This window comes from Ranitomeya variabilis, chromosome 6, assembly GCF_051348905.1.
Source record: "Ranitomeya variabilis isolate aRanVar5 chromosome 6, aRanVar5.hap1, whole genome shotgun sequence".
Lineage (NCBI taxonomy): Eukaryota > Metazoa > Chordata > Amphibia > Anura > Dendrobatidae > Ranitomeya > Ranitomeya variabilis.
This window is the reverse complement of record NC_135237.1, coordinates 35,446,801-35,459,537: the sequence shown is the minus strand read 5'-3', so window position 1 is coordinate 35,459,537 and position 12,737 is coordinate 35,446,801. Positions and strand designations below refer to the sequence as shown.

General features: G+C 41.9%; 1 protein-coding gene across 5 annotated transcripts in view; it reads left to right on the top strand.

Moving 5' to 3' along the window:
• CDK14 (cyclin dependent kinase 14) overlaps positions 1–12,737 on the top strand; it is a 484,203-nt gene that overhangs the window by 176,988 nt on the left and 294,478 nt on the right. For all 5 annotated transcript variants that reach the window (XM_077268230.1, XM_077268229.1, XM_077268232.1 and 2 more), the window contains one exon: positions 9,932–10,026. In XM_077268230.1, coding sequence (XP_077124345.1) covers positions 9,932–10,026 — 95 coding nt within the window. The remainder of the gene's footprint in view (positions 1–9,931; positions 10,027–12,737) is intronic.

Genomic DNA, 12,737 nt, shown 5'->3' with positions numbered 1-12,737 from the left:
ACAGTTACTAATTATGAAAGGCTTCGCCGGGCCGAGAAGAGAAAAGTTTGCGAAAGAACCTGTACCAGGACATGTTGTGTGGCTGCGAGGTGAGCTTACAGGCGCCGTCGCCACAGTAGGGTCTAGGAGTGGTCAGATGCCAGAGAAGGCCTGAGCTGTGTGGAAGATCTGTCAGCATTGCTAGTAGAAGACCACGACCAGATCCGAACCAGACTCTGGAGACAAGCCGTTACTTCCAGCGTAGACCTAGGGTGCAGGGTGTGGGCTGGGGCTGTGCGTCAGGTAATTGAGGCTGCCGGTGCGACAAGCACGCTGCGTAGCCAGTGACTGGCATATCTAGGACGTGCGACCTAGCGGGAAATACCGGTGACCCCCTGCTAGGGCCAGTGTACACCTCCATCCTTTGCATTACACCCCAGGATTCTAGTATCCATTGAACTTTCCCTTTAAGAAAAGTTGGAAAATCATTTTTAAAGAGACGCTAATATAAAGTTTTATCATTTGCTTGTGCTGAGTGATTGCACACACTCCATCTCTCACTGTTACTTTTATCTCACACATCTCCACAGTTTTGATCCACATTTACATCCATGGGTGTGAATGATCAGAGAAGATTTTCTTGTAAGTAGTGGCCCTTTAATAATGCAACCTAATTAGAAATATCGTGGGAACAAAGAAATCAGACCCCAGTCCATTCCTCTGATGAGGTCCATGAAGCCAGCGGACAATGTACCGGTGTCGGTGTGCGAGGGGCATTGTTGCTCTGTGATATGTTTCATATACATGAAGGAGGACAGAAACAATGGCCGAATCCCTGACTCATTATGTGCAGGAAGCCGCTGTCATTTATAGGAAGCCGAGAAGTTTGGCCTCTAAATGTAATTAAGATAAACGCTAACTTAGAAAGAAAAAAAAAACGAACCTAAACTTTTTCTCTGCTTTTTCACTAAGGGAAGTGTCTGTGCAAACTGGATAAGCAGTTGGCTACAAATGTCCTTTTTTAAGTCTTTTAGGGAACATTTAAACTCCCCTTCATGACCTTGCCCTTTTCTGTTTTTGCGTTCTCGTTTTTCACTCCTCTCCTTCCCAGAGCCATAACTTTTTTTATTTTTCTGTCAATATGGCCATGTGAGGGCTTGTTTTTTGTGGGACAAGTTGCACTTTTCAACGATATCATTAGTTTTACCATGTCATGTACTAGAAAACGGGAAAAAAATTCCATTTTTTTTTTTTTTAACTTTTGCCATGCTTCAATAGCCTCCATGGGAGGCTAGGAGCTGGCATAGCCTGATCGGCTCAGCTACATAGCAGCGATCATCAGATCGCTCCTATGTAGCTGAATTGCAGGCTTGCTATGAACGCTGACCACAGGGTGGCGCTCACAGCAATCCGGCATCAGCACCCATAGAGGTCTCAAGGAGACCTCTGGTCTGGTTGCTATGTCGACGCATTGCTGACCCCCGGTCACGTGACAGGGGGTCGGTGATGCGCTCATTTCCGTCCGCGGCCGTAAGCGCCGGTTAAATGCCGCTGTCAGCATTTCAGAGGCATTTAACTGGTTAATAGCGGCTTTGAGGTGGGCTCAGCGCCAGAACCCACATCAAAGCAGGGGATCTGTCCTCCGCAGTAATAGTACGGTGGAGGTCGGTAAGGGGTTAAGAGAACATTTAAATTGGGATGTCCCATGAAAAAAGTATATTTTAATCAATAGATCTTGGAATAATAACAGTTTCCACAATTGGATGTGTTTAAAAAAAAATGTTCCTGTGGTGAGATAATCTTATAGATGTGCCCCTGCTGTGTACTGTGTAATGGCTGTGTCTTACCATGTAGAGCAGCTCCAGTTCATGGTCAGCACATACCACATCTCCAAGCCAAGAGATGATCCATCATTCCTAGCCCTATTGATTAAAATATACGTTGTTTATGGGACAACCCCGTTAAGCCATTTTCCCATATAGCATAAATGCTGCATTTTTTTTTTTTTTTTTGGGGGGGGGGGGGGGGCAGAAAATCTGTGTTTCAGCGTTTAAGAGAAGTGGATGTGATTTAATAAAAACTCATGCCCTCCGTGCATTTTTAGATTTTATTTAATTGCGTGTCTTTTAGTGGGTTATTATTTTTTTATGCTTATAAGAGTATGATATAGAGATATATATATATATATATATATATATATATATATATATATATATATATATATATATATATTACAAAAGCAGGCAGCACTCCATGTTCTTTTAAGACAATCTGCAGGTCTTTATTGCATGGAGTTGTGGGCTCAATAAAGACCTGCAGATTGTCTTAAAAGAACATGGAGTGCTGCCTGCTTTTGTATTATATGGACTGAAAGCAACCGAGGGACGGGTTGTTTGGGCTCTGCACCCGAAGATAAGTAAAGAATTTGTGCTGTTCCACTTTTTCTCTAATATATATATATATATAATTTTTTTTTTTTTTTTTTTTGATCCCTTGCTTATTTTGTAACTTTGCGCACTGACAAAGACATGAACAATCTATGATTTTAAGAGTAAGTAGTAGTGTAGGTTTCTTTTAGCAATGCAGGGGTTAATCTGCTCACTTGAGAGCTCCTGGAAGCTTTCCTGCATTAAGGCTCTCAGCTTTGCACTATTAGTCACTCCCATCTCCTATATACTCTGGTCCCTGGCTAGCACTCATTGTCAGAGTTAGCTTATGCTGCATGGCGGTTGTTGGTTATTATTGGAGAAGGTGTTTGGTGGATTTATCTGAAACTGTTGCTAGGTTTTGTGTGTGTGTTCTAATTCTCCTTTTTCTCCTACTTTGGTTTAACACCATCCTCAACTCCCCTGTGTATGATTGGTATTTTCCATTATCCCTGTTCGTATTACCTTGTTAGTCTGGTTGGTGTATTATGGTACACTACTACTCCCCTCTTCCCTGGGTTGGGGAGGGTTAAAGACAGGGTGGATTCAGGAGCTTGGGCAAGGTAGGTGGCCCTAGCATCTTCACCATCAGAAGTAATCTGGGGAACAGGGTGAGCTAGGGCACCCCTAGCGTTAGGGACAGGGAAGGAACCCCTGGTCCCAAGACACCCAACAAGAGTCGTGACACTATAGGACTGTTGGCAATAACTGATCGCTGTACTCTACTTTCTCCTTCAGTCCCATAGACAATGATTGCTGGAAATAACCCAAATACTGGCTAAAAACTCCCCAGTACACTAGGAATACTTTTTAGGTTTGCTAACCTTTACCAACCCCCCAGTGATATGTGATGATGATAACATTTACTTCCAGAATCCTTCTTTTTTTCCCTAGTGAGATATGTGCGATGTTTCAACCCTAACATAACTCCCATTACCTCAGCCTGTACGGTTGCATTAACGCCACGGAGTTTAATCACCCGCTTTAAAGAGCGAATGAAGCTTCATGGTGGCCTGAGCAGCCGAAATGTCAGCAGCGTAATATAGCTGCGCAATACACGAATTGGGCGATGATTCTAATTTAAGTCTCCGTTCTCTAGGCGGCCATATTATTTCTATGTTATTATCACGCTTGGCTATGAAAAGTCCAGTGTCTAGTAAAACCTAGATGAAGAATACCAAAATAATGCAATACCACCTCACAACAAAAAAAAGTCAAATAATGTGAAGTTACTCACATTATTTGACTTTTTTGTGGGGGTAGTGGGGGTGGTATTTGCACTATTTCCGTGGCGTTAATGCAACCGTAGAGGCTGAGGTAATGGGAGTTATGTTAGGGTTCATATCTCACTAGGGGAAAAAAAAGTATTCTGGAAGTAAATGTTATCATCATCACATATCACTGGGGGGTTGGTATAGGTTAGCTAACGTAAAAAGTCTTCCTAGTGTACTGGGGAGTATTTAGCCAGTATTTGGGTTATTGTCTACGGGACTAAAGGAGAAAGTCGAGTACAGCGATCAGTTATTGCCAGCAGTCCCATAGTGTCACGACTCTCTAGTTGGGTGTATGGGACCAGGGGCTCCTTCTCTGTCCCCAACGCTAGGGGTGCCATAGCTCGCCCTGTTCCCCAGATTACTTCTGATGGTGAAGATGCTAGGGCCACCTACCTTGCCCAAGCTCCTGAATCCGCCCTCAGTCTTAACTCCTCCCCAACCCAGGGAAGAGGGGAGTAGTAGTGTACTGTAATAGACCAACCAGACTAACAAGGTAATAAAAGTCTTATTCCTAATCGTATTCTTCGAAAAATCTGATTACTAAGTCCCTTTGAGAAGCATGTGCATTGTATGATGATGTATGGAGTGAGCTCAGGAGCTGAACTTCATCCATACAGCACTCGTGCCTGCTGTGTTCAACAGTCCACGCCTAAATCTGACTGCCGTGTTGGTACAGAGCTCAGATGCCAGCAGCTTAACCCTTTAAATTTGGTGTAGAGGACAAACAACCGTTTTAAAGGGTTTTTCTCATCGTCCTAGATGGCTGTTGTCAGATAGAGCTTGTAAAAACAAGCAATTTTGCAATTTATTGTTTTTTAAAATTATCATCCGTTCTTGAGATATTAACACTTTTCTTTACAGCTCGTTGACTTGGAAACCGACCACTGTGGCTAGACACCAGAACATGCGCAGTGCTCACAAGCTGTTTTCTGTTGAGCTTATAAACATTGTTTTGAAGCTGGTGCTGACACTTTTGAATCCCGGCCAGCTTTGGTGCAATGTTTACAAGCTAGACAGAAGCGGTGGTCAGTTTCCTAGGCAACGGGCTATAAACAAAATAAAAGTGTTGATAACTCAAGAACGGCTTGAAATTCTAATAAGTAGTAAATTGCAAAAGTGCTTGTTTTTATAAGCCCTATCCAACAATATCAAATTGATGAAAGTGAAAGTAACCCTTTAAGGGGTTAAAGCTGAAGCTTAGCACCAGCAATACTGTACATACAGTAATTGCAGATCAGGCCATAGTCTTTGTGGACAAGTTGACAGAAACTATATACTGTATTAGGCTGCAGAAACTTCTAAGACAGGAAAAAAGATATAAAAAGTCATTGAGCAAGATGTATAATATAATAAATCATGACGCCTATTGACAGACCATTAAATATACATTAGTACGAAAAATGACTGAAAGCGGACAGACTCGCCTAAACTTGATTTTAATAAAGTTCTGTCATTTAAAATGCGGCAAGCAGAATTATAAATTGGTTTTAAAATTACCTTTTCATTTTCTCCTAATTACAGCTGCCCGGTATTGTGTGTCATGATCATTATTTCATTAGAGATCTATAACATTGTGTGGACATGACGAATGATGGGGGCAAAGATGATGAAATGAACATTAGAGCCTTCCAAATATTGAAGGACACATGTTATCCCAGCTGGATAAAGGGACGTATTACATCAATACACGCACTGGGTACAAGGAAGCTTTAAGGGGTTTTCTCATTGTTATCATATTAAGAAAAAATGCAAAGTACTCATAAAAACAAGCAACTTTGCCATTTACTTGCCATTAAAAATTCTTTCCCTTCTCGAGAACTGAGGGATTTTACATTTTATTTTTTGAGAATATAACTTGTATCACATTATATGACCTGCATATTTCACCAGTTTCCCCTCTGCAGGCTTTACTTCTAATTTTCAGTTGTCTCCGAGCTACTGGGTTGAGCCTAGCTGCCTTTATTTTCCATACACATCACGCACAGAGGGATTCCTGCTCTTCTATCTCTATGTAGCACATCTTCAGCAGCAGCAGCATGGATGACATTATAGAGCTGAGTAGCTGTGAATCCAGCACTGGGGTGAGATAAACTTACTAGAACACACACAGACATGAGGGATTCCTGCTCTTCTATCTCTATGTAGCACATGTTCAGAAGCAGCAGCAGCAGCATGGATGACATTATAGAGCTGAGTAGCTGTGAATCCAGCACTGGGGTGAGATAAACACTTACTAGAACACACACAGGCATGAAGGATTCCTGCTCTCCTATCTCTATTTAGCACATGTTCAGCAACAGCAGCATGGATGACATTATAAAGCTGAGTAGCTGTGAATCCAGCACTGGGGTGAGATAAACACTTACTAGAACACACACAGACATGAGAGATTCCTGCTCTTCTATCTCTATGTAGCACATCTTCAGCAGCAGCATGGATGACGTTATAGAGCTGAGTAGCCGTGAATCCAGCACTGGGGTGAGATAAACACTTAGTAGAAAGTCGTGAAAAGAGTGAATGACAAGTTCAGTAGATCAGAAAGAAGGAGAGAGGAGAAGTGGCTTATAAGTGGAGAAAAGCAAATTTCTCTATTAAGATATGTTATAGTTTCTTTTTTTTCTTGATTTAGGAAAAGTTTGTTGAAACGACAGTGAACAGTGTTTGACAATGTCGTCCTGACTTTAGCAGATATTACCTGCAAAAAGCAGATGGTCGATACTAAAGATTCTAAATCCCAGGATTATTTGTAGTAAACCTGTGCTGAATATCAATGTCACTGCAGATTCTACATGGGGCCTTACTATTACTTCTACATTTATAAGCCTCAACTATAGAAACCCTGAATACAGCCTGCGAGGAATGATGTCTGCAGGCCTCGTCCTTCATCCACAGAAATTACAAATGCGAGCAATTAAAACTAATTAAAATAGTGGCCGTATTACACAATGCTGATTATCCGTGTGTGATGTCAGTGTGTATGACCTCACCACATAGGGAGCTAGGAGCATGCTATGATGTGCAGGGAGATGAAGATCTGGATATTGCCCACTTGTAAGATGGGATTTATTATTGAAACTCGAGTTCAAACGAGAGCATTATAGCAAAGTTTATAAAGAGATCAGGAAATCCTAAAAATTGCCTATCTAATGTGGCATGCAAAAGTTTAGGCACCCCTGGTCAAAATTACTATGAACAGTTAAACAAGTTGAAGATGAAATTATCTCTAAAAGGCTTAAAGTTAAAGATGACACATCTCCTTTTGTATTTTAGGCAAGGAAAAAATTGTTTTCATCTTTTACATTTTAAAAATTATAAAAAGAAAGTGGGCCTGTGCAAAAGTTTGGGCGCCCTGCATGGCCAATATCTAGTAGCGCCCTCTTTTGAAAGTATCACAGCTTGTAAACGCTTTTTGTATCCACCCAAGAGTCTTTCAAATCTTGTTTGAGGGATTTTCCTCCATTCTTCCTTGGAGAATTCTTCCAGTTCTGTGAGATTCTTGGGTTGTCTTCCATCCTCTGCTGGTTTGAGGTCTGGCCACAGATTTTCAATGATGTTTAGATCAGGGGACTGTAAGGGCCATTGTAAAACCTGCAGCTCGCACCTTTTGAGGGCGTCTATTGTGGATTTTGATGTGTGTTTAGGGTCATTATCCATTTGTAGAAGCCATCCTCTCTTCACCTTCAGCTTTTTTACAGATAGTGTTATGTTTGCATCAAGAATTTGTTGAAATTTAATTTAATCCATTCTTTCCATTAACCATGAAATGTTCCCTATGCCATTGGCTGCAACACTACCCCAAAGCATGATTGAACCACCTCCATGCTTAATGGTTGGCGAGATGTTCTTTTCCTTAAATTCTGTGCCCTTTTTTCTCCACATATGCCTTTAATCATTGTGGCCAAAGAGTTCTATTTTACCCTCATCAGTCCACAAGACTAGTTTCCAAAATGCATCAGGCTTGTTTAGATGTTCTTTTGCATACTTCTGACTCTGAAGTTTATGATGAGTATTCAGGAGAGGTTTTCTTCTGATGACTCTTACATGAAGGCCACATATTTTGCAGTTGTCTCTGAACAGTAGAACAGTGTACCACAACTCCAGAGTCTGCTAAATCTTTCTGAAGGTCATTTGCAGTCAAGCAAGGCTGATTTGCCTCTCTAGCAATCCTACGGGCATCTCTCACTGAAATTTTGCTTGTTCTTCCAGACCTTATCTTGACCACCACTGTTCCTGGTAACTGTCATTTCTTAATTACATTTTGAACTGAGGAAAGAGCAACTTGAAAATGCTTTGCTATCTTCTTATAGCCTTCTCCTGCTTTGCGGACCTCCGCCATTTTCATTTTCAGAGTTTTTTTTTATAAAGGACAGAAATTAGCTTCACTTGGCCTTTCCTAACAATGATAGGGAACAAGCCACAACTAGTGTTGAGCGATACCGTCCGATACTTGAAAGTATCGGTATCGGAAAGTATCGGCCGATACCGGCAAAGTATCGGATCTAATCCGATACCGATACCCGATACCAATACAAGTCAATGGGACTCAAGTATCGGACGGTATCCCTGATGGTTCCCAGGGTCTGAAGGAGAGGAAACTCTCCTTCAGGCCCTGGGATCCATATTAATGTGTAAAAGAAAGAATTAAAATAAAAAAATATTGCTATACTCACCTCTCCGACGCAGCCTGCACCTTACCGAGGGAACCGGCAGCCTTCTTTGCTTAAAATGCGCGCGTTTACTGCCTTCCGTGACGTCACGGCTTGTGATTGGTCGCGTGCCGCCCATGTGGCCGCGACGCGACCAATCACAACAAGCCGTGACGTAATTTTCAGGTCCTGAATGCCTAATTCTAGGCATTCAGGATTTGAAAATTACGTTACGGCTTGTGATTGGTCGCGTCGCGGTCACATGGGCGACGCGACCAATCACAAGTCGTGACGTCACGGGAGGCAGGAAACGCGCGCATTTTAAAATTACGTCACGGCTTGTGATTGGTTGCGTGCCGCCCATGTGACCGCGACGCGACCAATCACAGCAAGCCGTGACGTAATTTTCAGGTCCTGAATGCAGAATTAGGCATTCAGGACCTGAGATTACGTCACGGCTTGCTGTGATTGGTCGCGTCGCGGTCACATGGGCGGCACGCGACCAATCACAAGCCGTGACGTCACGGAAGGCAGGAAACGCGTGCATTTTAAGCAAAGAAGGCTGCCGGTTCCCTCGGTAAGGTGCAGGCTGCGTCGAAGAGGTGAGTATATCCCTATTTTTTATTTTAATTCTTTATTTTACACATTAATGTTGTTTCGATACCGATACCTGATACCACAAAAGTATCGGATCTCGGTATCGGAATTCCGATACCCGCAAGTATCGGCCGATACCCGATACTTGCGGTATCGGAATGCTCAACACTAGCCATAACCCTATCAGGCTAATTAAGGTCTGAAACCTTGTTCAAAGTTATCTGAGCACACAAATCTCCAAGGGAGATGTCTTAGTTTTTAAAATGTAGAAGATGAAAAAATATATTTTTTGCCTAAAATACAAAGGAAATGTGTCATCTTTAACTTTAGGCCTTTTAGAGATTATTTAATCTTCCACTTACTTAACTGTTCATAATAACAGTAATTTTGATTTGGGGTGCCCAAACTTTTACATGTCACTCTATCTATCTATCTATCTATCTATCTATCTATCTATCTATCTATCTATCTATCTATCTATCTATCTATCTATCTATCTATCTATCTATTATCTATATATCTAATCTCTATCTATCTCTCTCTCGATCTGTTATCTATTTGTATGTATGTGTGTGTATATATATATATATATATATGTGTGTATCTATCGTCTATGTAGCTATCTGTCTTTGTAGCTATTTATCTGTCTGTCAGAGGTACACAAAGTTTCGGGTTAAAGTGTGAGCCTTTCTCAAGAGTCCACTGCAGGTGTAATCCTTACAGAAGCCTGGCAGTAAGTGTTCAGTTTCTCTGCAGCGCCTCCACAGGGTAAACTAAGCATTACAGTGTCTATTCAATCAATGTGTTATCTATGTAATACAGGACAAGATAGGTCCTGCAGAGAGAAAGAAAGATGCTCTTTATATCCGCTCTCTACATTGGAGGACCCTCCCTATTATCTCAGAATTTCCTAATTAAAAAAAATATTAACGCATATATGTTTTCTGATCTGGAAACCTCCTTTAAGTAAGCCGACACCTTGGACAATCACTGCTTTCTGTTTTTGCAGCATCACTGTTGAAGGGGCTGAAGCATGCAAACATAGTGCTGCTGCACGATATCATCCACACCAAGGAGACCCTCACCCTGGTCTTTGAATATGTGGTAAGTCATTCTTAATTGCATATGTCATACCGTCAGCTAATTGCATGTGAAAGCGCCAATGTAGCGACTCCACTTTATTGGTAATATATTTGCAAGCTTTCAGATCACAGGGGATCCTTCTTCAGGTCGGGTTTTTTCTGGTTAGTCAATAAAGGTATCGCTCCGAGAATTATTTTTATCATTTGTGGGCATAAAAGTATTTACATCTATTTTTGTGGCCAACACCGTATCACAATATAATTATTTTTGTATTTTATATCATGTTTTTCATGAATGTTATTTGGTAATAAAGATTACTATACAGTTATTTATTTATTGGAGTTTGCTAAAAGATTTTTAAATTTTTTTACTGGTGTATCTTTTTTGTTTTCTAAATATATAATACAAACGCTATAAATTATTACTAAAATCCGTTGGACCTCATGGGGATATTGCACTTATTTTAAAAATGCGTGTCGGCATGGCCTTATTCTTATGCTAAAATTATATGAATCTAGCTATAGAGTGAGAGAGCTCATGACTAGTGATGAGCGAGTATGCTCGTTGCTCGGGTATTCACGAGCACGCTCGGGTGTCCTCCGAGTATTTTGGGTGTGCTCAGAGATTGTTTGTGTCCCTGCAGCTGCATGATTTGCAGCTGCTAGACAACCTGAACACATGCAGGGATTGCCTATTTGTTAACCCCTTTCTGACCTCGGACGGGATAGTACGTCCGCCGTCAGGTCCCCTGCTTTGATGCAGGGCTCCGCTGTGAGCCCGCATCAAAGCCGGGACATGTCAGCTGTTATGAACAGCTGACATGTGCCCGCAATAGGCGCGGGCAGAATCGCGATCTGCCCGCGCCTATTAACTAGTTAAATGCCGCTGTCAAACGCAGACAGCGGCATTTAACTACCGCATCTGGCTGGGCGGCCGGATATGACGTCATCGCGGACCCCCGTCACATGATCGGGGGTCGGCGATGTGTCAGGAAGGTAACCATAGAGGTCCTTGAGACCTCTATGGTTACTGATCCTCGGTAGCTGTGAGCGCCACCCTGTGGTCGGCGCTCACAGCACACCTGCATTTTAGCTACATAACAGCGATCTGATGATCGCTGTTATGTAGCAGAGCCGATCGGGTTGTGCCTGCTTCTAGCCTCCCATGGAGGCTATTGAAGCATGGCAAAAGTGAAAAAAAAAAGTTTTTAAAAATGTGAAAAAAATAAAAAAAACATAAAAGTTTAAATCACCCCCCTTTCGCCCCAATCAAAATAAATCAATAAAAAAAAAATCAAACCTACACATATTTGGTATCGCCGCGTTCAGAATCGCCCGATCTATCAATAAAAAAAAGCATTAACCTGATCGCTAAATGGCGTAATGAGAAAAAAAATCGAAACGCCAGAAATACGTTTTTTTGGTCGCCGCGACATTGCATTAAAATGCAATAACGGGCGATCAAAAGAACGTATCTGCACCAAAATGCTATAATTAAAAACGCCAGCTCGGCACGCAAAAAATAAGCCCTCACCTGACCCCAGATCATGAAAAATGGAGACGCTACGAGTATCGGAAAATGGTGCAATTATTTTTTTTTTTTTTTTTTTTTTGCAAAGCTTGGAATTTTTTTTCACCACTTAGGTAAAACATAACCTAGACATGTGAGGTGTCTATGAACTCGTACTGACCTGGAGAATCATAATGTCAGGTCAGTTTTAGCATTTAGTGAACCTAGCAAAATAGGCAAGCAAAAAACAAGTGTGGGATTGCACTTTTTTTGCAATTTCACTGCACTTGGAATTTTTTTCCCGTTTTTTAGTACAAGACATGGTAAAACCAATGATGTCGTTCAAAAGTACAACTCGTTCCGCAAAAAATAAGCCCTCACATGGCCAAATTGACGGAAAAATAAAAAAGTTATGGCTCTGGGAAGGAGGGGAGCGAAAAACAAACACGGAAAAATGAAAAATCCCACGGTCATGAAGGGGTTAAGGAATCTTCGCATGTATTCAGGCTGTCTGCAGCTGCATGATTTGTGGCTGCTAGAGACACAAACATAATCCCTGAGTACCCCCAAAATACTCAGAGAACACCCGAGCATGCTCGTGAAAACCTAGTAACGAGCATACTTGCTCATCCCTACTCATGACTCCGAATGTATGGTCTCTGCACACACTTCCCAACAGCTGCAGCTTGCTCTGAGCAGAGTGAGATCTCAGTAGCAGGGAGGAGGGACAGTGAGGAGCTGTCAGTCAGACTAGGTGGGTGGAGATTCCGCAGCAGCAGTATGGAAGAGTGTTGTGAATTCTGCTCTTGGATTCCCTCCGGTGGTTGTTGGTGGTAATGCAGTTGTCCCTGGGTTGCAATCTTGGTCAGGTGTCTCTGCTGATTGCAGCTCAGACTGGGATATTTAGGTGTGCAGGATCCATTAGTCCTTGCCAGTTGTCCATTGTTCTTGGAGGTTTTGCACCTCTGTCTGGTTCCTCCTGCCCTGCTGCCAAGTCAGCAAAGATAAGTGTCTGGTTTTTATCTCTGCAGCACACATGCTGTGTGCTTTACTGTTCAGTGCTATTCATTGTTTTTTCTTGTCCGGTTTAGACTGTGTTAGGATTTTTTTCAGTCAAGTTGGATTCTCAGGAGATGCAGATATACATTCCATGTCTTTAGTTAGATGGTGGAATTTTTGTATTATCTGCTGTGGATATTTGTAGGGTTTTAATACTGACTGCT